The sequence below is a fragment of the Bubalus bubalis genome, chromosome 2, assembly GCF_019923935.1.
Source record: "Bubalus bubalis isolate 160015118507 breed Murrah chromosome 2, NDDB_SH_1, whole genome shotgun sequence".
NCBI classification, from domain to species: Eukaryota; Metazoa; Chordata; class Mammalia; order Artiodactyla; family Bovidae; genus Bubalus; species Bubalus bubalis.
Genome location: NC_059158.1, coordinates 179,321,811 through 179,349,310, shown reverse-complemented (window position 1 = coordinate 179,349,310; position 27,500 = coordinate 179,321,811). Strand labels below are relative to the sequence as shown.

The 27,500-nt window shown below is 55.4% G+C and overlaps 1 protein-coding gene across 3 annotated transcripts; it reads left to right on the top strand.

Moving 5' to 3' along the window:
• The first annotated feature begins 8,326 nt into the window (after window positions 1-8,326).
• SELENON (selenoprotein N) lies at window positions 8,327-25,960 on the top strand. Of its 3 annotated transcripts, XM_044938106.2 has the most exons (13): window positions 8,327-8,512; window positions 9,551-9,668; window positions 13,677-13,810; window positions 16,591-16,803; window positions 16,983-17,107; window positions 17,683-17,820; window positions 19,402-19,483; window positions 20,086-20,274; window positions 20,650-20,755; window positions 21,827-21,939; window positions 22,029-22,130; window positions 23,540-23,725; window positions 24,774-25,960. In XM_044938106.2, the coding sequence occupies exons 1-12, from the start codon at window positions 8,342-8,344 to the stop codon at window positions 23,708-23,710; spliced, it is 1,662 nt and encodes a 553-aa protein (XP_044794041.2). In that variant the 5' UTR covers window positions 8,327-8,341; the 3' UTR covers window positions 23,711-23,725; window positions 24,774-25,960. The 3 variants fall into 3 exon arrangements, with proteins under 3 accessions (XP_044794041.2, XP_025134494.2, XP_025134492.2); XM_025278709.3 differs by having other exon boundaries at window positions 23,540-25,960; XM_025278707.3 differs by lacking the exon at window positions 8,327-8,512 and adding an exon at window positions 8,697-8,879 and having other exon boundaries at window positions 23,540-25,960.
• Window positions 25,961-27,500: the final 1,540 nt, after the last annotated feature.

Genomic DNA, 27,500 nt, shown 5'->3' with positions numbered 1-27,500 from the left:
AGATCTGCCCATTCTGGACATTTCATATAAATGGACTCACACAATATGTGGTCTCTGTGTCTGGCTTCTTTCATTCAATATAATGTTTCTGAGGTTTGTTCACGCTGTAACACACATCAGCGCTTCACTCCTTTTAATTGCTGAATAATACCCAGTGTTTGGCTATACCACCTTTTGTTTATCCACTCATCAATAGAAATCTGGGTTATTTCTCTTTTTTGGCTATTAAAAAAAGGTCTTTTCAAAAACAAATCACAGAGACTTCTCTAGGGGGTCCAGTGGCTAAGACTCTGCTCTCCCAATGCAGTGGGGTGTAGAGTCGATCCCTGATCAGGGAACTAGATCCCACATGCCACAACTAAGAATTTGAAATGCTCCAACTAAAGATTCCACGTGCTGCAAGGGAGATGGAAGATTCCCACGAGCTGAAACTAAGACCCAGCACAGATGCATAAATGAATAAAATAAAATCACATGTCACTCCCCCTGCTTAACACCTGAAAGGGTTTCTCATCATATCTAACTTAAACTTGCCACAGCCTGCAAGATTCTTAATGACATGGCCCTAGCCTCTGTCACCAACCTTTTCTCCTGTCACTCTCTCAATGACGCGCTCTGCCTTCCTCACGTTTCTTGAACACACCAAGCTTGTTTCTACCTCCGGGCCTTTGCACTTGCCAATTCCTCTTCTCTCGGCCTGGGATGTCCTTGCCTCCATTCTCCAAAGAATGGCCTCTTCTTCTCACTCAGGCTGCAGTGTAAACATGAACTGCTAACTGAAGTCACGTACCCCTGCCTCCATCACTCCACACCACATTGTCTTACCTCTTCGTGTCCACTATTATCTGAAACCATCTTCTCTGGGTGTTCATCATCTCTCTCCTCCTGCTAGAATATTTAGGTCCAAGGGAGGAAGTACCCAGTCTGTCTTCTTCCCTGCTGTGCTCCTGGACTGCCACAGAGTAGGTACTTATTTGTTGAGAGGCCCATGGGGTCCAGGCAGGTAAAGCCACTCCTGCCATGCCAAGAGAAGCCTCAGTTTTCCCAAGTGACACTTTGCTCCCCACTGGACTTATTACTGGCTGCCAAGATGCTAGTGTTGGGTGTGAGGCAAATCACCCCTCTGACTTTCCAAGGTCCTAGATGGTAGAGGACCTTACAAATAGCTGAGAAAAGAAGAGAAGCTAAAGGCAAAGGAGAAGAGGAAAGATATACTGATTTGAATTCAGAGTTCCAAAGAATAGCAAGGAGAGATAAGAAAACCTTCCTCAGTGATCAATGCAAAGAAATAGTGGAAAACAATAGAATGGAAAAGACTAGAGATCTCTTCAAGAAAATTAGAGATACCAAGGGAACATTTCATGCAAAGATGGACTCAATAAAGGACAGAAATGGTATGGACCTAACAGAAGCAGAAGATATTAAGAAGAGGTGGCAAGAATACACAGAAGAACTATACAAAAAAGATCTTCATGACCCAGATAACCACGATGGTGTGATTCACTCACCTAAAGCCAGACATCCTGGAATGCGAAGTCAAGTGGGCCTTAGGAAGCATCACTACAAACAAAACTAGTGGAGGTGATAGAATTCCAGTTGAGCTATTTCAAATCCTAAAAGATGATGCTGTGAAAGTGCTGCACTCAATATGCCAGCAAATGTGGAAAACTCAGCAGTGGCCACAAGACTGCAAAAGGTCAGTTTCCATTCCAATCCCAAAGAAAGGCAATGCCAAAGAATGCTCAAACTACCGCACAATTGCACTCATCTCACATGCTAGCAAAGTAATGCTCAAAATATCCAAGCCAGGCTTCAACAGTGTGTGAACTGTGAACTTCCAGATATTCAAGCTGGATTTAGAAAAGGCAGAGGAACCAGAGATCAAATGGCCAACATTTGTTGGATTATCGAAAAAGCAAGAGAATTCCAGAAAAACATCTACTTCTGCTTTATTAACTATGCCAAAGCCTGTGACTGTGTGGATCACAACAAACTGTGGAAAATTCTGAAAGAGATGGGAATACCAGACCACCTGACCTGCCTCCTGAGAAACCTATATGCAGGTCAAGAAGCAACAGTTAGAACTGGACATGGAACAACAGACTGGTTCCAAATCGGAAAAGGAGTACGTCATGGCTGTATATTGTCCCCCTGCTTATTTAACTTCTATGCAGAGTACATCATGAGAAACGCTGGGCTGGATGAAGCACAAGCTGGAATCAAGATTACCGGGAAAAATATCAATAACCTCAGATATGCAGATGACACCATCCTTATGGCAGAAAGTGAAGAAGAACTAAAAAGCCTCTTGATGAAAGTGAAAGAGGAGAGTGAAAAAGTTGTTTTAAAACTCAACATTGAGAAAACTAAGATCATGGCATCCAGTCCCATCACTTCCAGGCAAATAGATGGGGAAGCAATGGAAACAGTGAGTTTATTTTCTTGGGCTCCAAAATCACTGCAGATGGTGATTGCAGCCATGAAATTAAACGACACTTACTCCTTGGAAGAAAAGTTATGACCAACCTAGACAGCATATTAAAAAGCAGAGACATTACTTTGCCAACAAAGGTCCATCTAGTCAAGGCTATGGGTTTTCCATTGTCATGTATGGATGTGAGAGTTGGACTGTGAAGAAAGCTGAGCACCGAAGAATTGATGCTTTTGAACTGTGGTGTTGGAGAAGACTCTTGAGAGTCCCTTGAACTTGTAAGGAGATCCAAACAGTCCATCCTAAAGGAGATCAGTCCTGAATATTCATTGGATGGATTGATGCTGAAGCTGAAACTGCAATACTTTGGCCACCTGATGCGAAGAACTGACTCATTTGAAAAGACCCTGATACTGGGAAAGATTGAAGGTGGGAGAAGGGGACGGCAGAGGATGAGATGGTTGGATGGTATCCATCAGACATGAGTTTGAGTAAGCTCCAGGAGTTGGTAATGGACAGGGAAGCCTGGCACGCTGCACTCCATGGGGTCGCCAAGAGTCAGACATGACTGAGCGACTGAAATGAACTGAACTGAGACGATAGAGGAGAAACACAAGAAAACAGAGCCAAATGGCTCTCACTACCTGCTCACCTCACCCCCGCCCCCACCCCCACCAGGCTTATTATCCCCGTAGAGCCAGTGTGCATGCATGTTCAACTGCTAAGTAGTGTCCAACTCTTTGCAACCCCCAAGGACTATGCCCCGCCAGGCTCCTCTGTCCATGGGATTTCTCAGTCAAGAATACAGGAGCTGGTTGCCATTTCCTTCTCCAGGTGGGCTTCCCTGGTGGCTCAACTGGTAAAGAATCCGCCTGCAATGTGGGAGACCTGGGTTCGATCCCTGGGTTGGGAAGATCCCCAGGAGAACGGAATGGCTACCCACTCCAGTAGTCTGGCCTGGAGAATTGCATGGACTGTATAGCCCACGGTGTCACAAAGAGTCAGACATGACTGAACAGCATTCACTTCACTTCACTTCACTTCTACAAGGGATCTTCCTGATCTAGAGACTGAACCCGTGTCTCCTGTGTTACAGGTGGATTCTTTCCCACTGAGCCAACTTTAGCCACCTAGAGCTACTGTAGAAAAATCATTTGGTTTTACTCCTTGGAGAGCGCCAGAGCCCCCTGCAGGAGAGAGACTTTTTCCTGGCGCCTGTACCCCAGAGACACAGGGAGCAGAAGAAAAGAGGAAGCTTCCAGAAGGCAGGCAGGTGTGGACTTGGGTGTGTGAGAGAGAGAGGGCCACAGCTGGGGTATGAGGCCGTGACCCGGCACCAAGACCACTTGCCTCCTCTTCCAGGGGAGCAGTGGGAGTGTCTGCACGGACACCTGGGGTGTGGACATGGAGCTCCTGTGCCTCCAGGCAGAAGCCAGGGCACGGGATCAGGGACGGGTCCCCAGCATCTGAAGGTGCCTCAGTGGTGGAAGGTCCTGCCCTACTGGGACTGCACTGCCCCCGCGTGAAGTCCAAGCTTTTCACAAGCTGTGTGGCGCTCAGCCTGTCTTTCCTGCCGCCTCTCCCTTCACAGCACCCCACCTCTGCCCTGAATCCCCTCTGCCCAGACCCACGGGACTACATCCTCACAAAGCCATAGACGTGCCCTGGGGCCTCTGCCTCTGTTCTGCCTGCCCTTGGAATGTTCTTCCCAGTGCTCCACCCAGTGAGCTCCCGCATTCGGACCCAGCTGGACATCGGCTCTGTGAAGCCTCTCTTAACCCCTTCTGACAGCCAAGGGGACCCTCCTCTGCATGCATCCCTTTCACCGGGTACTTGCTTCCCAGGAGTCAGAGTTTTCACTGATTTGCCCAGAAGACCAGAGACTCTGGCCCTTGGCTCCCCCATTGCATTGAGGAGCGAGCCCGGAAACTCCACCCTGGCGGGCATGGAGTGGGAACCACCCCCCGACACACCAGCTGCGGCCAGACAGCTCGAAGCCAGAGCAGAACAGGGTTCCAAGTCAGTGGGAGACAGAACCTTGTGCCGGCCTGCCCACCCCACTCCCTGACCCTGCTAGTCTCTCGGGGTCCAAGACGCTGACCTTCCCTGCTCAGCTAAGGGCTCCGAGGACTCTACTTGCTCTAGACCTGTCCAGCTGAGTATACCCAGGGTGTTTTTACACCTGAGGGGAGCGAGGAGGGGGCAGGCTGGGCATCAGAGCAAGAACCCTCTGGGGCCCCAGGCAACCCGGAACCATCAGGGAACATGACGGAATTTGGGACAAACCAGGCTGCTGCATGGTAGAGAAACCTGAGCTGAACAAGAGGAGCCGGATTGACTGCGCCATGGTTGGGGAACCAATGAACTTTGGCCACCTGATTCACTTTGGCCCTGCAGAGATGCGGGCTGGAGATGGACTTGCCATGACAGGTGCATCTCAGGGGCAGCTGAGACCAAGGGAAGCCAAGACAGGCCAGGGAGCAATTCTTGGGGCTGGTAGCTGCAACAGGAACGGATCTGCTGTGTGTCCAGCCTCCACTCTGTCCAGCCCAGGAGAGATGCTGCCCACACCAATTTCGCTCCTAGAATCATGAGCCCAGGGCCCTTCTTTTCGCTGTCTAACTGTGCCTCCAAAGGCTTGGGGGCTAGACTCGCCCTACTCCCTCTGACTGTAGCCCTTCCCAGAGATGGGGTCAAGGCCGCAGGACTGACCAAGTAACTGCTGGTTGGCCTGAAAAGCTCAGCTGAAACCCTGGACACTCAGATCTGAGAAAGGAGATTTCTGGGAACCTGGAATGACTTCCCTTCTCCTGAGTATCGGACTAGGTTCCTTATGTTCTGAAACTCTTAACCTGGAGCTCCTTAAATGCAGTGGGTAGGTGAGATGACCAGAGCTGAAGCCAGCTTTGCTGAGACACTCCCTACCTCCCTGCCCTTCTCTGTCCTCCTGGAATGAACTGAAACGAATGTCAAGTGGCGGCTGGGACGGTAACCACTGGCTAGTCTACTCTTTCTCTTTAGACCTGAGATCATAGACCCTCAGTGTCTCACTGCCAATACCAGGATCCTTCTCAAGATCTTCCTTTTTTAAAATTAATTAAAATTTTAATTCAATAAAAAAAGATCAGAGATTCACTTTACCCTCTGATGGTTCTCCAGGGCCCAGAACAGAGCATAGAAGACCCTCAGTAACTATTCGTTGAGTAGGTGAATGAGTGATCTCCCTGCTAATGGGTGAGAAGGATATGGCCAACATGCCACTTACCTTGGTGCTACTACCAAATATCACCCTGCCCACATGGGAGGTGCCAAAGAGCTCCTGCAGGGCTGCCCCTGGCTACAGCCACCCTGCTGGCCCAATCTCTCAAGGCTCTGTCCTGCTCTGCCCCGATCCTTGGCTTGGAGGCAAGCCCTCCTGGGAAGGGTGCCCACCAGCGGGACACTGCCAAGGCCAGAACTGATGTCTCTCCAGAGCTGGATCCCAAGATTGACCCTTTTTCCAGAGTTTCACTGACTTGAGTCAAATCTTGTAAGTCCACCCCTCTCCGCTCCCCCTCTGCCCAGAAACCCCACAGCTTTGAGAGACGTGCCCCCTCCCAATCTCAGTCACATCTCTCTAGCCCTGGGCCACCGAGACCAGTGGGGTCCTGTGTCTTTAACAAAAAGCAAGTGTAATAAGTAAAAGTGATCTGGTGAAGAAAACGTCCCTCATTTATTTTCCAGGGGCCTTGACTCATCAATCTTCCCCCCAACCTGCTTTGTGCTCTGTTAGCTTTGCCTCCTGAAAGAACGGAATTTGGTTTTCTGATAGCATCTGTCGTATGCAGGGTGTCCACAAACATCAGCAATAATGAGTTGGAAGTGGCACAGTGGGACGCCTTCAGAAGCCAACACCAGATGTCAGGCCTCTGTGGGTCCCTCGGAGAATGGGGGGCCAGAAAGCTGGGCAAGGGCTGGGTCCAGGGTCCACAGCTCTTGGTCTCTGGGTGTCAGTCATTCAAAAGACATGAGTGTGCCCACTATGTGCCAGGTCATTTATGGGCACTAGGAAGGCAGGACCTTGCCCACATGGCACTGTCATGGCTGGTTACCCATGAAGGACAGAAGTGGTGGTAGAGACCAGTGCCACCCCACCACTCAGTCAGCTGGATCATCCCGAGAGGCAGCATGGCAAGAGATTTGGACTCAGATAGACCTGGGTGTCAGGGCTCAGGCTCCTCAATTTTAATTTATTATTATTACTATTAGGGCCCTGCCTTGTGGCTTGCAGAATCTTAGTTATTGGCCCAGGAAGCAAACCTGGGCCCCAGCAGGGAACACACAGAGTCCTAACCACTGGTGTGCGTGCCTGTGCGCTCAGTTGTACCCGACTCTTTGTGACCCCATGGACTGTAGCCCACCAGGCTCCTCTATCCATGAAATTTTCCAGGCAAGAATACTGGAGTGGGTTGTCATTTCCCACTCCAGGGGATCTTCTTGACTCACATCTCTTGCATCTCCTGCTTTGGCAGGAGGATTCTTTACACTGAGCCACCTGGGAAGACTCCTAACCACTGGATCTCTAAGGAATTCCCAGGTTCCTCAATTTTAAAATGAGTCAAACAAGCCTCATTGGGTGGCTTGAGGATGAAATAGGATGGCATGAATTTCATGGCACCAAGTCCAGCACACACTGGGTGCTAAGTACCCGCTAAATCCCCCCTGACATCCCAGACCTGGGCAGTGCCCTGCCCTGGGCCTGGCAGTCATCTCCAAGGACTGCGCGGCTGCTCCCCAGACTCTGGGTTCCTGTCCAGAGGCTTTGGCAGCTGCTGCCCTCTTGTGGGAAAGTGCAGGCACAGCCACCCCTGGGATCCCGGGGCCCTTGATATAACGGAAAAGAGGCCCAGTGGAACCAAGATTTCTGAGGACTTGAAAGTACTTCCTCAAACCCCACCCACCTCTATGCCCAATGCTAAGTCACTTCAGTCGTGTGCGACTCTGTGCGACCCCAAAGACGGAAGCCCATCAGGCTCCCCCGTCCCTGGGATTCTCCAGGCAAGAACACTGGAGTGGGTTGCCATTTCCTTCTCCAATGCCCAAGGCCCTCTCCTAAATGTTATTCTCCAGAAAAACCATTCTAGTGGCCAGGCCAGGTCCAGCAGGGGAGAGGGTAACTCACAGCTGGCCTTGCCCTGTGCCTGGGGGCTGCCACCCCCACCCGCCTGGGTATTTCCCTATGTCAAAGTTACGGTTTTTCCAGTAGTCATTTATGGATGTGAGAGTTGGACCATAAAAAAAGGCACCAAAGGATTAATGCTTTTGAACTGTGGTGTTGGAGAAGACTCTTGAGAGTCCCTTGGACTGCAAGGAGATCCAACCAGTCCATCCTAAAGGAAATCAGTCCTGAATATTCATTGGAAGGACTGATGCTGAATCTGAAGCTCCAATACTTTGGCCACCTGATGCGAAGAACTGACTCATTTGAAAAGACCCTGGTGCTGGGAAAGATTGAAGGTGGAGGAGAAGGGGAGGACAGAGGATGAGATGATTGGATGACATCACCGACTCAATGAACATGAGTTTGAGCAAGTTCTGGCAGATGGTGAAGGACACGGAAGCCTGGCATGCTGCAGTCCATGGGATCACCAAGAGTCGGACACGACTGAGCGGCTGAACAACACCAACCAACCCACAGAAGAGCCTCCCTGAATCCTCCTTACAGGTGAAGAAACTTGGGCCCCGAAGGTGAGGGTTCAGCGCTGCACCTGCCTGTGTCCTACACAGGTAGCTCCTGTCCCTAATGAATCTGCAGAGGTGGCCTTCCAGCAGGACCATGAAAGAAACAGGGAAGGCTGAACTTGGGTAGTTTTCTGTTTCGCGATGACTGGAGACATTTCAAAAAGCAGGTCGGATAAGAGGCAGGGTGGGATGCGGGGAGAGTGGGTACCCGGCCCGCCTCTGGCTTCTCTCGCATCTCCTTCTCCCGGTGCTCAGCCTGGAAGTGCTCCCGGGCTCCTCCAGGCTAGGCGGGACGCGGAGGCCCGGTTTCGTTCGGGGAGAGGAAAGAGAAGGAAGGAGACACCGCCGGATGGCAGGGAGGTGTGTGTGGAGCAGGGGCCCCGGCGCGCCTCCCTCCCTGCACTCGCGAGCCAGCAGCGCCGCCGTGCGCCGGACCGAGGGCCCCAGCCCGTCCCGCCCCGGCGCCCAGGCCCGGCCCCGGCCCCGCCCGCGCCCGCGCCGCCGCGGCTCCGCGTCCGCGGCCACCCCGCCCGGAGCCGCCGCCATGGGCCGGACCCGGCCGGGCGAGCGCGGGCCTCCGGGCCCCGGCCCCGCCGCGCCGCCCGCGCCCCCGCCGCGCCGCGCCCGCGCCCTGGCACTGCTCGGGGCGCTGCTCGCCGCCGCCGCGGCCGCCGCCGCCGCCCGGGCCTTCGCCCGCTACAGCGAGGCCCAGGCGGCCGCGAGGCAGGTCCGAGTCGGCGGGGAGGGCGCGGCGGCCGGCCCGGGACACTCGGGTGGGCCCGGGCGGCGGGGCTTGCCGACGGGCAGGGCTCTGAGGGGCCGGGGACCTGTGGGGGACGGGGCGGGGATGGAAGGGCAGCTTGACGGGAGGGGGACGGGGCCGGGGGGCCGGGAGGGCGGCCAGGAAGGAAAAGGGGGGCTCCAGAAAGCGGGCGGGCTATGAAGGACTGATGCGGGGGTGAGCAGACTGGCCCCGAGTGAGGCCGGGGCTGGGACGGCTCCTAGAGGAGCGGGCGGAGGGGTGCTAGAACAGTTCACCGCAGACAAAGCACTGAGCGAGGCTGGGACCCGAGCATCCGGGCGGGCGGGGCCGGGGGCGCTGGGACGGTGGGGAGGGGAGACCAGGGAGGACGATGGGTGGATCAAGAGGGTGACTCTAGATGGATCCGGATACGAAGCGGGCACTCGGAGAGTGGACAGTGGACGAAGGCTCGGAGTGTAACAGGGACCCAGAGGGATGGGAACGGGGGGACCTGGGCTCTGGGGCGTGCAGAAGTGGCATTTGGACAGATGTTTGGGAGATGGATGGGCTGAAAGAACTCAGGAAGGTGGTGGCGAGAGCAGTTTGGGATACCAGTGGGTATCCGGTTGCTCAACCCAGCGCCTCCTCCCAAGCAGGATTCAGCACTGAAAACCCTGGGGACAGAAGGCCTCTTCCTCTTCTCCTCCCTGGACACTGACCGGGACATGTACATCAGCCCCGAGGAGTTCAAGCCCATCGCTGAGAAGCTGACAGGTACCAGGAGGGGCTGGGGACCCAGGAGGAGGGACCTGGGGCACCACCCTCTGGTTCTTGCTCTGTGTCTGCTCTGAGCAGGAAGACTGCCTGGAGTAGGAGGAAGCTGCCCTGGGCTTCAGAGATACTTTCTAGCGGGTGGTTTGGGCAAGCTGCCTCACCATGAGTACATACAGACAAAGACACACACACACAGACACACACACAGATACAGACACATACACAGACACACACACAGACACTGACAGACACACAGACACACACAGACACACACACAGAGACACACAGACACAGACACACACACACACACACACACACACACACAGACACACACACACACACACGCCCAAGCCTGTTCTCCTCACAGGTGAATATTACAAGCTAACATTCTCAAACCGCTTTCCCAGGACCAGACTCACTTTAAGCACCTTCTGAGTTATCTCTTAGCAATGCCTGTGAGATGGATGCTGACCTGATCCTAATGTGTATAGTTTGAGAGACTGGGGAGCAGGAAGCCTCTCCAGCCTGCCCAGGAGGGAAAGGAGGGTGCAAGGAGGGTGTAGGGCGAGGTTTAGGGAGCTTCTGTCTTCGGGTCCTGCACTAGCTGATTTGAGGATTAGAGAAAACGTCTGCAAAGTGCCCAGTATGCAGTAGATAGTCAATGGCATGGTATGTGTGCTCTGTCGTGTCTGACTCTTTGTGACCCTGTGGACTGTAGCCTGGGGAAGGAGATAGCACCCCACTCCAGTACTCTTGCCTGGAAAATCCCATGGATGGAGGAGCCCGGTCGGCTGCAGTCCATGGGGTCACGAAGAGTCAGACACGACTGAGCGACTTCACTTTCACTTTTCACTTTCATGCATTGGAAAAGGAAATGGCAACCCACTCCAGTGTTCTTGCCTGGAGAATCCCAGGGATGGGGGAGCCTGGTGGGCTGCCGTCTATGGGGTCGCACAGAGTTGGACATGACTGAAGTGACTTAGCAGCAGCAGCAGCAGACTGTAGCCTGCCAGGTTCCTCTGTCCATGGAATTTTCCAGGCAAGCATACTAGAGTGGGTTGCCGTTTCCTACTCCAAGGGATCTTCCCAGCCTGGGGATTGAACTCGAGTCTCCTTCATCTCCTGCATTGGCAGGCAGATTCTGTACCACTGCACCACCTGGGAAGCCTGGATAATCAATAGACAGCAGCTATTGCTATTACTACTAAATATTAAACTTTCCTGGGGAACTGTCAGATTCCTATCCTACTTTGTCACCCGTTTTTGCCTGGATGTAATTTGATTTCGGTTGTAAAGATGAGCTAAAGCATTCTAATGAATTATAAAATGTCTCTCCCACCGCTCCATCACCACCCTAACCTCTGTGTCCATATCTTGTGATGTTTCTTGAACTTCTGATCTTGGGCATCTACTTGTTACCCAGATCGCCTGGTATAAGTAGGCCAATAGATGGAAAAGACAGAGACGCCAGCTGCTCTCAGCCAAGTAAGCGCCTGAGGTCCGAGATGGGCTTTCTGTGTCTCAGGATGGGGTTGGGAAGGTCAGCTTAGTCCCGGCCCGGTAGCCTACAGTCCCTGTCAGAGGAGAAGAGTCAGATGAAAAACGCTAATTTGGTGGAGCAGACGTGTCAGTGCCTCCCGGGGCCGTCAGGTTCTGTCATGAAAGCAGATGGGCAAGTACACAGGTCAGTCCCGGGCGGGTTTGCTTTGACTTCATATGTTGCACGCACTTCTCCAAGCAGCCACACAGCCACATGCTTGTCCTTTTCTGCGCCTAGAGAGCCAGAGTTCCCTCATAATGACATGTTGGCCAAGCTTGCTGAGCTTGGGGATGCTTTTAGTTTTTTACACAAATCTTTTTCTCCATCGGGGAAAATAATCTCTCCCTCCATTACCACCTGAGCCACTGTGAGTACAAAACTGGACCAAGTTGTCGGATGAACAAAAAATACAACCAAAAGAAACACCAAATCTAAGTAGGAAATAGAGGCAAACAGTCCTCTCTAGGTGGTACAGTCATGTATGCCTAATTTTCTGCTTTGTCGCTTAACATTTTTACAAATTGTCTACAGTGAGCAAAGTTTACGTATAAGTCAGGAAATACAACTTTTATTTAAAAACCAAAGAGCCACAAAATGCATGGCATTATTATTCAGAATTACCTGTGATGACAGTAAAATGATTGGATAAGCAAGCTGACCAGTAACCCTACATATTCCTGTTGCTCCGTTCCGCAGAGGTTTCCAGATTGCTGTTTGGAAATTTTATTGCCTTGACTTAGAAATGCAGAAGTAACTGGGATGCTTTAGAACAGGGGTTTCCATCAGAAGCCACTGGGGGTGGGGGGTGGGGGGCTAATCAAAAGCACATTTTCTCCAGGTTCTAGCCCCTGAAGACTGACCCAGTAGGTCTGACTCAGGGGGTTCTGGGCATCTGTAGTTTAAAAAGGCATCCTGGTGATTCCAGTGATTCCTGGGTAAGCACTCCTTTGAATGTACCCATCCAGTCTGTCAGTCCATCAACAAATGCCAAGCAATGGTCTCTGCCCCCAAGAGAGCAGTCATGGCGAGACCTACCCATGCTTCATTCCATTATCTGCATCCTGGGGCCCCTCCCTGCTATTAGCCACCCCCCTAAGCCTTCATCCTGACTCCCTCCACCCTTGAAGGACTACAGACTTGGCAGGTCTCTGAGCAGGAAGAGATCCAATGAATCAAGTTCAGCTCCTGTCAGTCCAGCCCCTCCTTATACCCATGGGGAAATGGGCCACCCAGGAAATCAGGGAGAAGCAGGTCTCCTGACTTCAGGACCAGCGCTCTTTCTGTGATACCAAAGATTGCCTGATTCCACGTTGCCTGACCTCCCCGAGCAGCCCTTGCTTCTCCATGAGACCCCATGACCGGACATGCATAGTAGCATGGGCTCCATCTCTCATGTAGGAAATCCAGAAGGGCTGAGGGATTTGCCCCAAATGGTCCAGGAAATAGAGCTGACCTCACCCCAGAGATGGGCTGAGGGAAGGGGACCAGCCAGCCTGGCCTGGCTGTGTGTCCTTGGGAAGTGACTTCAACCCTCTGAGCCTCCAGTTTCTCATTTGTAACATGGACTTGATAATATTGCTCACAGGACTACTGTGAAACCAAAACGTGATATATACAGGAGAGATTGTATATGCGGGATATACTATGTTGTATACATTATATGTACACTTTGTATATCAGATTGCTGCTGCTGCTGCTGCTGAGTCACTTCAGTCGTCTCCGACTCTGTGCGACCCCATAGAGGGCAGCCCACCAGGCTCCCCTGTCCCTAGGATTCTCCAGGCAAGAACACTGGAGTGGGTTGCCATTTCCTTCTCCAATGCATGAAAGTGAAAAGTGAAAGTGAAGCCGCTCAGTCGTGTCCAACTCTTAGCGACCCCATGGACTGCAGCCCACCAGGCTCCTCCGTCCATGGGATTTTCCAGGCAAGAGTACTGGAGTGGGGTGCCATTGCCTTCTCCAGTATATCATATTGGTTTGGCCCAAAAGTTTGTTTGAGTTTTCCTGTAAGATGTTATAAGTGTTAGTCGCTCAGTCGTGCCCAACTCTGCGACCCCATGGACTGCAGCTCTCCAGGCTCCTCTGTCCATGAGATTTTCCAGGCAAGGATACTGGAGTGGGTTGCCATTTCCTTCTCCAGGGGATCTTCCCAACCCAGGGATTGAACCCGGGTCTCCTGCACTGCCGGCAGATTCTTTACCAACTGAGCTAAAAGGGAAGCCTTGTAAGATGTTATGGGAGAACCCAAATAACTTTTGGGCTAGCCCAATACATATATAATTTATTTGTATATGTTTGATAAACAATGTAATCTATATTGTTACTTTGGTGATTGTTACCTGTTACAACCTCCCACCCCCATCCCTCCCAAGCATGGCTTCCTTAATCACTGGCCCATGCGGACATCCTAGGAAGTAAGACCCTGCCGTCTAAGGGAGGACCCCTCTCCGGTGGCCTGTGTCTCATAGGGTCTACTCCTACGGCCAACTACGAGGAGGAGGAGCTGCCCCCTGACCCCAGCGAGGAGACTCTCACCATAGAAGCCCGATTCCAGCCTCTGCTCCCAGAGTCCATGACCAAGAGCAAAGATGGGTTCCTAGGGGTAAGTTGGGGCAGGAGGGGCAGGGGGCCTCCCAGAGACAGGACCAGAGATGGGGGGACCATCTGTGTGTACTCGCCTCCTGAGAAGGGTCTGTGCTCTGCTCATCTTTCCTCCCTTCCTTCCTTCCTTTATCCAGTGCCCTCTGTGCACCCAGCATGCCAGGCCCTGTGCCCACCGTCCAGGCCCCCGGTCTGGTAGGGGAGCTAGGAGGGATGAGCAAGAACCTGTGACCCAGATGGCTCCCTAGAGGGAATGACTTCTGACAGCGACTGCAGGGGAGGAGGACTCAGGCCGGTGTCCACAGGGTAGGGAGGATCTGGCTGGAGGAAACAGCCGGTATGCTAGAGACCATGCTGATGCAGCCACCTTGCTTATGATCATTACTTTCTACAGGTCAGTCTTCCACTCCAAGGCTGCGATTTCCTCAGGGCAGGCCTGTGACACACATCTGTGCATCCCCAGGCCCCGAGCACAGTACCTGGCCCCTGACAGGTGCTCTCTTGAGCTCCGATGAACTGGACCTGAAGTTTAGGCCCTGGTAGGGGCTCTGGGGTGGGGAATGACCCTGACAAGTGCCATCCTAACCAGCCCCACCTGAACCCAAGGCCCTGTGGACAAGGTCTCAAGCCTTCCCAGGATCTGGCATCCCCAGGCCCTGCCACCTTTCCTGCTCGCTCCCCTGCCCTCTCCTCTCAGCTGTCCATGGCTCCAGATGTCCAGACTTTCCTCCACCTGTGAGCCAGCTCACATGCTGGTCCCTTGACCAAGAACACCTTTTCTCTTTGTCTTGCCCACACCTGCTCAGCCTTTGTGTCTCAGCTGAACCATCACTTCAGCACAGACAAAGGCCTGAAGGCAAGAGATGCCTGGCAGGACCCCGAGGGCAGAGAGAGGGGGTGACTGGACCCCGGGTAGGGGCATCCCCATCAGTGGGACTGGAAGAGAAGTTGCCTGATGGCCCAGGGGCTCAGTTGCCTGACTTTGGCCTTCATTCTGCAGCAGCCAAATACCATAGTATGTTTTGAAATAGGAGACATCCCTTATCAGATCTAGGCTTTCCAGGCCGGCAGCTGGGGAGAAATGGAAGAGAAGACCAGTTCCCAGGAGGGACGGGAAGACAGGAAGGGGGAAGGGGAGGCCTTGGTGATGGAAAAGAAGGACCGCCCGAGGGATGCTGGGAGGAAAGAAAGGCAGCGCAGGGCTCCTAAAGGAAGGGGGTGGGAGGGGTGGTTGGGGTATCTCAGGCTTCTGGCTGGTGGCCAGGTGTGTGGGGGACCCATCGCCTGATGGGGGCTGGAGGAGGGGCGCGGGTCTGGTAGGGAGGGTATGGGGTCAGTCTGGACTGCTGGAGTTGAGGTCCCTGAGGACAGCCAGGGGGAGAGTCCAGCACGGTCTGGGTGGAGAAGGTCCGCCGTTGACGGGCTGGAGTGCTGTCTGAGCGGATGAGTCCCTCCCACCGAGCAGGGAGGACAGATGCAGGGGCCCACCTGCACTGACAGGGGAGGTGGAGTCTGGAAGACCTCAGCCCTGCCTCCCTAGCTCAGGCCCCACCTTGCGGCCCGCTCCCCAAGAGCTCCGCAGCCTGTGAGCAGGACCAGCAGGCAGACAGGCTCCGCCTGGCCCCACTCAGCCAGCCCTGCTTTGAGAACCTGCCTGTGAGCTGCTCTGAGAACTCCCCTCTGCCCACCTCAGCTTGTGCATAAGCCAGCAGACCATAAGCCCGGTGCCCCTGCCGCGCCCTGGGCTTCCTCACCCCCTCTGCCTGCCCTGTTTTCTGCTCCCTAAGCCCTGCCTCTCCAAGTCTCCCTGAGCCCAGGGCCCCTCACCAGGGAGGTGGAGGAGGGGACTTGTTACTGGCAAAGGTGGGACAGCTCTCTGGTGGCTGGGATCCCTGAACGGGGCCAGGCACTCACTGTCGTGGCGGCTGCTGTTGGTGACCGATAAGGGCAGGGAAGAGCCACTGAAGGCGGGGCTCTGACCAGGGGACCTGTGTGGTCCACGGCCTCCTCCTGCTCTAGGCCTGCACAGTATCTGACCCACCTCATCTCGTGCCCGTCACTCATCCGACAGCACTGGGGTGGATTACTGATGAGGAAACGGTTCGGAGAGGCCTTGTGCCCGGGGTGCCCAGCCAGCATGGCCCAGGCTACACTTGAAGTAGCGGTGCCCTTCCTCCCCCCTCTGTGGTCTCATCCTGCCCCTGACCCTAGAGATTTCACCCAAAGGTGGCTGCTGCTCCCCCGACAGACTCCTGAATTCTTGTCACCCAGGACGTTAGCTGCAGGGAGGAGACTTGGAGAGGGCGCTTAGAGAGCAGAAAGCAGGGCAGGTGGAGGGGTGAGGAAGCTCAGCGTGGGGCAAGGGCACCCGGGGTTGGTCTGCTGGCTTATACACAAGGGAAGTGGCACCTGGGCTTGGAAGGCAGGAAGAGGCGGTCAGGGCCTACACACAGAGCCCCCCAGAGCCCCCCCATTCCAGTCCTAGGTGACCCCTCCTGCTGCCTCGACTCCCCTGTCCTTGCAAGAGGTGTCTGGCCTGGCCTGGCCTGGACCCGAGGGGCCGCAGGGGCACCGCTTCCCAGGCTGGGGGCTGGGGGAGGCGAAGTGAGCCTCAGCTCTGGTAGGACGGTACCAACCAGACTCACCCCGTCCTGACCAGAGCAGGAGCCTCCCAGTGCCTCTGTTTCCTGGGTTTGGGGGTTGGCTCAAGGCTTGAGGAGACCTCCAGGCGGCCTGGGAGTTTCTCAGTGCCCCAGCACGCTGACGGTCTCCCTGCCCCAGGTCTCCCGCCTGGCCCTGTCTGGCCTCCGCAACTGGACCACGGCAGCCTCGCCAAGTGCTGTGTTTGCCGCCCGCCACTTCCGGCCCTTCCTCCCGCCCCAGGGCCACGTGGAGCTAGGCGAGCCCTGGTGGATCATCCCCAGTGAGCTGAGCGTCTTCACCGGCTACCTATCCAACAACCGCTTCTACCCACCGCCACCCAAGGGCAAGGAGGTGAGGGCAGCCCTATGGCCCCATGCCCCAGCTCTGCACCTGGACCCCAAGGCTGCCGGCCTGCCCCTCGTCCTGCACTCCTGCCTCCGTCTGGCCCCACCCCTGGTCCAGGGCCGACACTCACCCAGGGGAGCCGGGTCCCCGCAAGCCAACCCCGGGTCCCACTGCCTTCCCCGCAGGTCATCATCCACCGGCTCCTGAGCATGTTCCACCCACGGCCCTTCGTGAAGACCCGTTTTGCCCCTCAGGGGGCCGTGGCCTGCCTGACCGCCATCAGCGACTTCTATTACACCGTGATGTTCCGGTGAGGGGTCCTGGCAGCCCCATCCCTGTTTTCACCTGGGCCTGGGACTTCAGGGCAGCACCGAAGGGTACAGCCCCGGGAGCCAGGGCCAGACCCCGCCACCACCATCACCACCACTTACCACCCTGCGGGCCTGGCCAAGCAGCTTTGCTCTCTGAGCCTCACGTTCCTCCTCACGCACCAGGGAAGGGGTGACTTCCTCCAGGAGGAAGGAAAAAGTGCTGAGTATGCTTTAGCATGGGGCTGATGGCCGCCACTGTCATCCACATGGAAGGGGGTGCGTAAGAGTTGTGACACCAGGTCACACAGCCCATGGAGAGGCTGTGAGAGCTCAGAGGAGGGTCGGCTAGGCTTCCAGGGAAGGCGCGGGGAAACTGGGCCCTGAAGGTGGGGCAGCGCCTTGAGGGCCTCCCCTCTCCCTGCCCCACACGCTCCTCCGCCCCCTGCCCAGCCCTCTGCCCCACCCAGAGTCTGGCCATCCCTGCGTGGGTTCCAGGCTTTGGGGCAGAAGGGGGCGGGCAGGCAAGCTTTGCTCGGCCAGGGGACCCGTTCCCAGCCAGGTCCTTTCCCTCCAGCATCCACGCCGAGTTCCAGCTCAGCGAGCCCCCCGACTTCCCCTTCTGGTTCTCCCCCGGCCAGTTCACCGGCCACGTCATCCTCTCCAAAGATGCCACCCACGTCCGCGACTTCCGGCTCTTTGTGCCCAACCACAGGTGAGAGCCTCCATCCCACCCTAGCATCCTGCTCACGTGTGCCCCCGCCAGCTCCCAGAGTTCAGCCCTCCTCAGTCTCTCCCCAGAGCCCCTTCTCTTGGGAGGCACCTGGAGCTGACCTCGGAGGAGGCAGTATGAGGTGGTCGGGGGCGGGGAGGTGGTCATTCCGTCATCCCAGGCAGCACCTGGGACACGCTTATGGGATGATGGAGTGACCAGCCAGCGCTGCGCTGGGACCCAAGGCAGCAGCCTGCAGCCCCTCCCTGAAGCTGGAGCCCCCCACACCTGCTCATTTTGCTGACAGACCCGTGACCACACCTTGCCCTGGTACCCTAGGTAAAGGCTGGCAGGTGGGCAGGGACCTGACTGGTGGGGGTGCAGGAAGCCTTCCCAAAGGAAGGGACATCTGTGCAGCGACCTGTGGGCTGAGGACGGTTTAGCCAGGCAGAGGGAACAGCACATGCAGAGACCTAAGGGGCAGGCCCTCCTTGCCTGCAGTTGCTACCCCAGACCCTGGGTGGGGACTGGGGGCGGCTTCTGGAAGGGCTCAATGCCAGCCACCTGCCTGCCTGCCTGCTCCACATGCTCCACCTGCTCAGGGTCAGCCTCTTGTCGGGGGGATGCAGACAGCCTTTCCAGCTTTGTCCCAGATGGCAAGCTCAGGGAGGCCTGAGTGACTCTGTACCAGGATGGTACCCGGGCTGGGAGCCGAATGGCCCAGAGCTAAGTCTCAGCTTTAACACCAGTGGCTGTGGGCAAGACCCTGGGCCCCTCCAGGCCTCAGTTTCCTCATTTTTTTAGATGGGTGGCTGGGTCCTAGACAGGAGTGAGAGGGTCGCCGGGACAGCCTGGGAAGAGAACCCAGGACCAGGAGCGACCTGCCATCCTTGTTCAGGGTTACCGAGGGCAATGAGGGGCCCATGGGAAAATGATGAGGAAGGACCGGCTCTCCTCCTCTCCCTTGCTCAGCAAGCAAGTCCCTGTGCTGCGGGGGCTCAGCCCAGGGCACGTCTGCCCCTAGCCCAGGGGTGGAGGTGGGGGCCTGGATTGGACGAAACAAGGAGCAGGAGGGGGCGGTGGAGTGCCTGCTTCACCGGCCCAAGGTGGTTGGTAGCCTGTCCTGGGGCGCCCTCATGTGGTGGATCTTCAGGTTGCACATGATCAGGCCAGACTTCCCACTGGAGACAGTGGAGGAGGCCTGCAGCGAGAGGACAGTACCCGTTTTTCACTCCTGCCCGACTCGAGGTGCTGGGGGAGGCACTGATGACCACTGCCTCTAAGAGTCATGGGTCGCGGGCAGTGCATGAGCCGTGGATGTGGAAGCCCTTTGTACACTACAGGCCTGGGTTGGTGGAGGGTGGTGTGGTCCTAGTGCCTTTAGAAGAGGCAGCCTGGAAAGAAAAGGTCTCAGGCTCTGCCGTCAGCATCCCAGTGGCTCTGAGACCTTGGGTTCACCCTGCTGAGTCTCAGCGTCCTCATCTATAAAATGGGGCCAGCGTCAGGCTTTCGGTGAGATAAAGTCTGACGTCTGATGGGCTTTGATGATGGTGTCGTGCCCTGGGCTCCCTCTCCCGTCCCCAGGTCTCTGAATGTGGACATGGAGTGGCTGTACGGGGCCAGTGAGAGCAGCAACATGGAGGTGGACATCGGCTACATACCCCAGGTGAGCGCACAGGTGGTCCCTTCACGTGGTTAGTTATAGTCGTGTCCGACTCTTTGCGACCCCATAGACTGTAGCCCACCAGGGTCCTCTGTCTGTGGGATTTCCCAGGCAAGAATACTGGAGTGGGTTGCCATTCCTCTTCCAGGAGATCTTCCAGACCCAGGAATTGAACCTGGGTCTCCTGCATCTCCTGAGTTGGCAGGCGGGTTCTTTACCACTGAGCCACCCAGGAAGCCCCAGGTTGGAAGGTGGGGCTTGGAGGCAGAACCCTGCCATAGGGTCTCTCAGCCTGGCTGCAGGGAGACCCAGCTGGCTAGGAGCCTCAGGACAGGGAATGACAGAGCTCCTGGCAGGCAAAGCAGGATCCTGGGAGGACACGTATTCCTGCACGCAGAGTCCAGCAGCTGCCATGGGCCCCAGCCGGCTTCCCACGGTGGAGCCCCGGCTGGACAGTGGACTCTGTACACAGCCTTGACCGGACCCTGCCCTTCCCTGGGCCTGTCTCCCTGCCTCTACGATGAGTGGCATGTCTCTGAAGGTCTCTCAGGGCCCCTGAGGACTCTTGCCCCTCACTGAGACATCCCTCCTGACGCCTGGCCCAGATGGAGCTGGAGGCACTGGGCCCCTCGGTGCCCTCCGTGATCCTGGACGAGGATGGCAACCTGATCGACAGCCGCCTGCCCTCAGGGGAGCCCCTCCAGTTTGTGTTTGAGGAGATCCAGTGGCAGCAGGAGCTGAGCTGGGAGGAGGCAGCCCGGCGCCTGGAGGTGGCCATGTACCCCTTCAAGAAGGTGAGGCGGGACAGTGGGCACAGGCAGGGGCGGGCTTCCTGGGGCTGGGAGGAGAGCTGAGGAGCGGCAGGTGGGCCCTGGGCACCGAGTGCCAGGCAGGGCTTGTGGCTGAGGCTGCCTCCCTGTGGGGCTCAGCCTGGGCTGGGGAGCAGCCCCTTTGTCTTTCAGAACTTGGCGGAGCCATCCTCTGGCCCAGCATCTCACACACACAACAAACATCCATACATATGTACACATATCCATACATGTGCATACATACACATACACATATATCCACTACAAACACACACACCTACATGCACATCACACACTCAGCCCCTGCAGTGGGACCCTGGCCGCATACAATAGCTTCTCTCTGTCCCCACTTGGCCCCAGGTCACCTACCTGCCGTTCACCAAGGCCTTTGACCAAGCCAAGGCCAAGAACAAGCTGGTGCACTCAATCCTGCTGTGGGGGGCCCTGGACGACCAGTCCTGCTGAGGTGAGGAGACCCCGCCAGTCTGCGGGGAGGGGGGCAGCGTCACTCCTCGTGGGCGCAGGGGGCTCTGAGACCACGGGACTCTGCTCTCAGAGCCCGAGGTTGCTTGAGGACCGCATGGGGCAGGGAGGTGCGTTGAGGGCTTTGGGGTGCTGTGCTGAGCTCCGAGGAAGGTGCTGGACTCAGGAGAAGGAGCCCAGCTCTGCCATCTTCAGCCAGGAGGCTTTGGCCAAGTGATTTTCCTTCCCAGACCTCAGTTTTCTCAGCAATAAGAGGATAACATACTTTACCTCCCACCGTTGTGAAAACAGAAGTGAAAGTGTCCGTGCTCTGGAAAGTGTTGCACACAAGTCAGAGAAAAATAGTGCCAAAGCCTGGACACTTTTCACTTAATCAGAAAAATACTCCAAAGACCCCCTGGTGCAAAGTTCTCTGGGTGCCTGACAGGGGTTACAAAGAGAAGCAAACAGTGCCCCTGCCCTTGTCCAGCCAATTGACAAACATCCTGGATACCTCCTGTGCCTAGCCATAGGCTAGATGCTGGGCATCCTGCATCGAGGAAGTCAGAAGCGGTCCCTGGGCTCAGGGAGCACGCAGTGTGTGCAGAAGGCAGACACTACAAGTGTGGCAAGTTTACACAAGGCAAGGTCCAGAGTGGCCCAAGAGTGTGTAACTGAGGGGTCAGGGAAGGCTGACTTGAAAGAGTGACACAAGCTGAGACTCTGAAGGATGATTAAGGGTTTGTCCAGTGACAGGAGGAAGTGTTTTAGATAAATAGGATAGTCTGTGCAAAGGCCCTGGGGCAGTATTTAGTGGATTTAAGAAGCTGTCAGTGTCTGCAAGCCCCTGGGCCAGGTGGGGCCCAACACCAAGTCTCAGTCCAGGATTCCAGGATTCCAGTATGTTACTGATGTTAATTACAGTTACCAGGAATTCAGTACCTCTTCTGTGGCACTGTTTGAATCACTGTTATTTCACTTGAGTGCAGAGAGTATTCTGTAGTCCCTGAGGTTTACTGCTGATTGAAATCCCAGTGAGACATGTGGGGTCCTGACCTTGCTTATACCTGAACAGGTTCGGGGCGGACTCTCCGGGAGACCGTCCTGGAAAGTTCGCCCATCCTCGCCCTCCTCAACGAGAGCTTCATCAGCACCTGGTCCCTGGTGAAGGAGCTGGAGGACCTGCAGGTGAGCAGCAGGTGGGTGGGAAGAGCCCCATGGGAGCCCCTGGGACAATGGAGCCCAGGTGGCAGGAACATACCCAACTGTCCCCGCAGAACAACCAGGAGAACCCATCCCACCAGAAGCTGGCCGGCCTGCACCTGGAGAAGTACAGCTTCCCCGTGGAGATGATGATCTGCTTGCCCAATGGCACAGTGGTAGGTCCCCGCCACCCGGCCTCAGCCGCAGGCAGAAGAAGTAGCGAGCCAGGCCCGTGGCTTACAGACCTCATCATCCCGGTCTGGCTCTGCCACCTCCTGGCTGGTCTCTTAGCCAGTCCGAGCCTCAGTTATCCCCTGATGTCCTCTTGGCCTGCCTGCAGGTGTTGGGACCTTCCCTCAGAATGGGGACCTCAGCAGCACTCTGGGGCGCAGTGGGCAGCAGAGTAGACAGGAATGTGACCCAGAAGGGAAGTCTCACCTCAGACCATTGCAGCCAGCCCTGGCGTGGCAGGGATGAGGGGTGGCAGGTGGCAGGCCTGGTGGCAGCAGAAAGGATCTCACACCACCCAGGCAGAGGCAAGACCCCCGCTCTCCCTAAGGGCCCCTGACACAGCACTCACGTCCTCGAGCAGGATTCTCACAGAAGCTTTGCGAGACCGATGATCACAAATGCTGATTTTTACAAACTGAATCTCAGAAAGGTTCAGAGACATGGCAAAAGCCACACAAAAAAGAAGCATAGCTGGCTCTGAAAACAGGCACCCACCTGTGAGCCTCAGCATCGCTTGCTCTTCTGAGCAAAGCACCTCCTTCTCCTTTCAGTCCTGGGGGATGGGCAGGGTGGGAGGTCGGCAGGTGGGGAGCAGCACAGGAGCGGGAGCTAGGTTGGCCCTGAGCATCAGTCCCTCAGTCGTGTCCGACTCTGTGACCCCATGGACAGTAGCCCACCAGTCTCCTCTGTCCATGGGATCCTCCAGGCAAGGAGTGGGTTTCCACTCCGTTCTCCAGGGGATCTTCCCGACCCAGGGATCAGACCAGGATCTTCTGCATTGTAGGCAGATTCTTTACCAGCTGAGCCACCAGGGAAGCTTCTGTCTCAGGCTCAGGGAAGGGAAGGCCTCGGGGTATCAGCCAGCTCACACCGGTCCATGGACGACCCCCTCAGTGGACCCAGCCTAGCAGAGCCCCGGGTAGTGGAGCTGGGCAGACAGGACTTCGCCTGGGCGGTGGGTCGCCTCACTCTCCCGTTCGTTTACGGGGTACCTGCCCTTAAGGTGCTCACTAGCTGGAGTGGGAGGCTGATGGGGACACAGGCCTGGGCATGCAAGTATTTTGACAGAAGTGAGTGTGGATTTCAGGGGTTGTAGGATCAGAGATGAGAGGGTCAAAGGGCACAGAGGCAGGGTTGGGGGGCGGGGTGATATTGAAAGGCCTTAGGTTTTGCCTGGTGGGTGAGGTGTGGAGCCCTGGAGGCTGAGAGCCCTGTGAGCGGAGGAGGAGGGGAACGGTTGCAGCAGCGCTCACGGCTGCCCGGCCTGCCCGTCATCTACCCAGACGAGGAAAGTCGAGGCTGCAGGGGGCACTGGGCTCCCCACCCCACTCTCCTTACCCAGCTTTTCCCCCAGGTCCACCACATCAATGCCAACTACTTCTTGGACATTACGTCCATGAAGCCCGAGGACATTGAGAACCACGTCTTCAGCTTCTCATCCACCTTTGAAGACCCATCCACAGCCACCTACATGCAGTTCCTGAAGGAGGGCCTCCGGCGCGGCCTGCCCCTCCTCCAGCCCTAGTGAGCCTGCCGGCCGGTGAGACCCCAACTGGACAGGGAGCTGGACTGGCCTCTCCTCCCGGGAGCTCCAGAGCAGCCTTCCCATGTGTCACACACCAAGCCCTTTGCTCCACCTCTCAGGCTGCCCGTGGGGACTGGGGTCAGCTAATGGCGGCCATCCGAGGTTTGCCTCGGAGGTGGGTGGACAGGGGGTCCTTGGCTGACCTTGAGCGCTGGCTGCCACCACAGTCTTTAACTACATTCCTGGCTCTGGTAGCTGCTTGAGACCCCAAAAGAGATGGCCTGGGGTCATCTACTCGGACCTCCCCCACTCAGGCACATAGTCCCAGCCCTTGCAGGGCATACAATAGGGAAGAATGGGTGCTAAAAAGACAGGGCCACCCCCTCTCCTTACCTTCACCCCTTCCAAAAGAGACATCCAGAAGCCTTGGCCTGCGGTGAGGGGTGCCAAGGAAGCACTCCTGTTTGTCTGGAGCCTTCTTCCAGGCCAGAGGCCTGCCTGGCTGCCCTCCTGTGCCTGGTGTCCCCTGCCCAGGTGACGTCAGCCTTCCAGAAGCTCTGGGCAGAACCCTCCTTCAGAAGGGGAAGTCATACTGTACCCTGCTGCTCTCCAGACCACTCAATCCAATCTTACGACAGGACCCCAGAACCTGTTTCAGGACTTCCTGGAGGCCTGCTCTCTGGGAGGTTTACTGTGAAGGAAGCTTCTGCCCTTGACAAGGAGTCCACTGAGGCCAAGGGCCTCAGCTTCCCCTACGGCCTACCCCAGCACAGGTCACAGCGAGACTCATGGAGCCACTGTCTCCGTAACAGCCCCCACCCGCCTCCCACCCCAGACCTCAGCTCCACAGAAACGTCTTCCAGAGAACGCAGCCTCCCCCAGAGCAGGCACTGTCCCAGCTGTCAGGCCGCCCAGACCAGGTTATCTACCGCTGGGCAGCCACCAGCTCTCCTTGGCTGCTGAGTCCACATCCCAAGCCACTGACCATGGCCAGTCTTTTTTTTATACATGCAGAAAGCATTTTTATGTGAACTTTCTCACAGTTTATATGTATTTTTGATAGCTCCGGCACTGAGGAGAAAGAAGGGGACGATGGTGTCCCCCCAGCAGCCGCCCCATGATGGCTGGATCTGAAAGCTTAGGTGGATCCAGCTTGATGTCTTTGCAGTTGCTCCTGTGGGAAGAAACACCCCCTTCTCTTCCTTCTTCTCGACCAACTTTTTAAAAATAGTCCCCAGAGGATCCGTATACCCCCAACTGTATCCTTATTTTCCACCTGGGCCCATGAGGAGCCCTGGGGCTTTCATGAAGACCCCTCCCCACCCCAATGTATGCCCCTCCCCCGCCCCACTGGGGTTGAGGTCGGGGGGCTCCCTCTTCAGCCTGAAAGGGGAAGGAAGGCAAACATCTCCTCAGATGCACTCCCCGGCCTCCCACCTGAGTCCCCCTGCCCACCACTAGAGTTTCCACACTGAGCCTTCTTCACAGTCTTGTTCTCAATGTTGTATCGCGTATCACGATAATAGCTAGTTACTGAGCGCTTTCTCCGTCTAAGGCACTCTGTTAAGATGACATGTATTTTCTCATTTACTCCTCACAACAAAGGATGCAAGGTGGATAGCCGTCATTCCCATCTTGTAGATGAAGGAACTGAGTCTCAGGAAAGCGAAGTGACTTGCCCAAGGTGACTCAGTGGTGGGCTTGACATTCAGCCTGTGTCTTGATGTTGGCAGTGTTTTGTCTTGTCCCTCCCACCTCTCTCCCCTGCCTGTTTTCACCGAGGCGGAAAAGAAAGCCTTTCAAACCAAAATGTCAGGTTCCCCTGTCTTCTCTAGAGCAAATGAGGCGTGAGCCAGCAAGCTCGGCCAGGTTCTTTGTGTCCCTCCTGGGAGGCAGCACTTTCATGCCGCTTACAGGGAGGGGGGGGCCCTAAGCCTGTCTCAGTGCTTCCAAGCATGGGTGGCAGTAACCCGTCCCACTAGCCACCTGGTGTCTGCAGACATTCAGCCGTCCCACCCAGCAGGCTCCTCCCCTTATGCTGGGCTAAGAAGGCCAACGCCATGATGAGGGATCCTTGTCCCATGGAAGGTAATGCTTGTACTTCCTGCATCCTCCCCTGATGCCTCTGCCTGATCCCCTACTGGGTTCAAAGGCTCATGGTGGGGGACGCCCCCAGCTGCCCTCTTGTCATCGCTCCTCCACTTCCCTCCTCCATCCCCAGTGTGTCCTACAATAAAATTGAAGAGATTAGGGTGGTTCTAAGTGCCTTTCCTTTGACCCTGATGTTGTTCTGTTCTGTTCTCCATCTCACTCCTCTGCTGGAGAATTGATACTTTGGAATTGAGAGGCCCTTGGACCACAAGGAGATCAAACCACTCAATCCTAAAGGAAACCAACCCTGAATATACATTGGAAGGACTGATACTTAAGGTGAAGCATCAATACTTTGGCCACCTGATGCAAAGAATGGATTCATTGGAAAAGACCCTGATGCTGGGAAAGATTGAAGGCAAAAAGAGAAGGGGGCAGCAGAGGGTGAGATAGCATTGCTGACTCAGTGGACATGAATCACTAGAAAGACAGAGGAGGCTGGCGTGCTATAGTCCGTGGGGTTGCAAGGAACCAAATTAGTGGCTGAACAACAACCTTTGCGGGAGTTGGCAGATGGACAAGGGAGCATGGCTGGAATCCCTTTGGGGACTAGTTTATTTGTCACCAGAAGGCTTGAGTAACTTGCTTAAAATAAATTTGTGATAGACCTAGAGAACTTATTATTTTTAGAATCTGGTGTTCTGTGTTGAGAAAGATTCTGAAGTTAAATCCATCATCTTAGAGCCTGAGATAAACATTAGGTTTTTGTTTTTTTTTTTTTGAGGGTGTGAACTTAAGGAAAAACCTGTAAAAGGATTGAAGAAGTTAGTTCAGCCGCTCAGTCATGTCCGTCTCTTTGCGACCCCATGAACTGCAGCACCCCAGGCCTCCCTGTCCATCACAAACTCCTGGGGTCCACCCAAACCCATGTCCATTGAGTCGGTGATGCCATCCAACCATCTCATCCTCTGCTGTCCCCTTCTCCTGCCCTCAGTCTTTCCCGGCATCAGGGTCTTTTCAAATGAGTCAGCTCTTCACATCAGGTGGCCAAAGTATTGGAGTTTCAGCTTCAGCATCAGTCCTACCAAAGAACACCCAGGACTGATTTCCTTTAGGATGAATTGGTTGGATCTCCTTGCAGTCCAAGGGACTCTCAAGAGTCTTCTCCAACACCACAGTTCAAAAGCATCAATTCTTCGGTGCTCAGCTTTCTTTATAGTCCAACTCTCACGTCCATACATGACCACTGGAAAAACCATAGCCTTGACTAGACAGACCTTTGTTGACAAAGTAATGTCTCTGATTTTTAATATGCTGTCTAGGTTGGTTATAACTTTCCTTCCAAGGAGTAAGCGTCTTTTAATTTCATGGCTATTGAAGAAGAAAGGGGGAAAGAAAGAACCTTGAGCAGGAATAGAATCTGAAAGCCAAACCTTGGCCAGATCACAGGAGAAAGGCTCTAGAGCATAAAACATACCGCCAAATTGAACTGGCCTCTTGTAGCTTGTATCAGTCGCTCCTAGGCTTAGAGGTAGAGTAACTTATTAGGTTAGGGCTTCCATTCTGAGAATGGGGCAGCTGTGAGCAGCCAGCATAGCTGCTGGGGGATAGAGTCATGTGCTGGGTAAAAGTGATCTTCAGGAAAAACAGAGACTGCACTACCACATCCAAGGAAACGCAGCTAGAATGGATGTGCAAG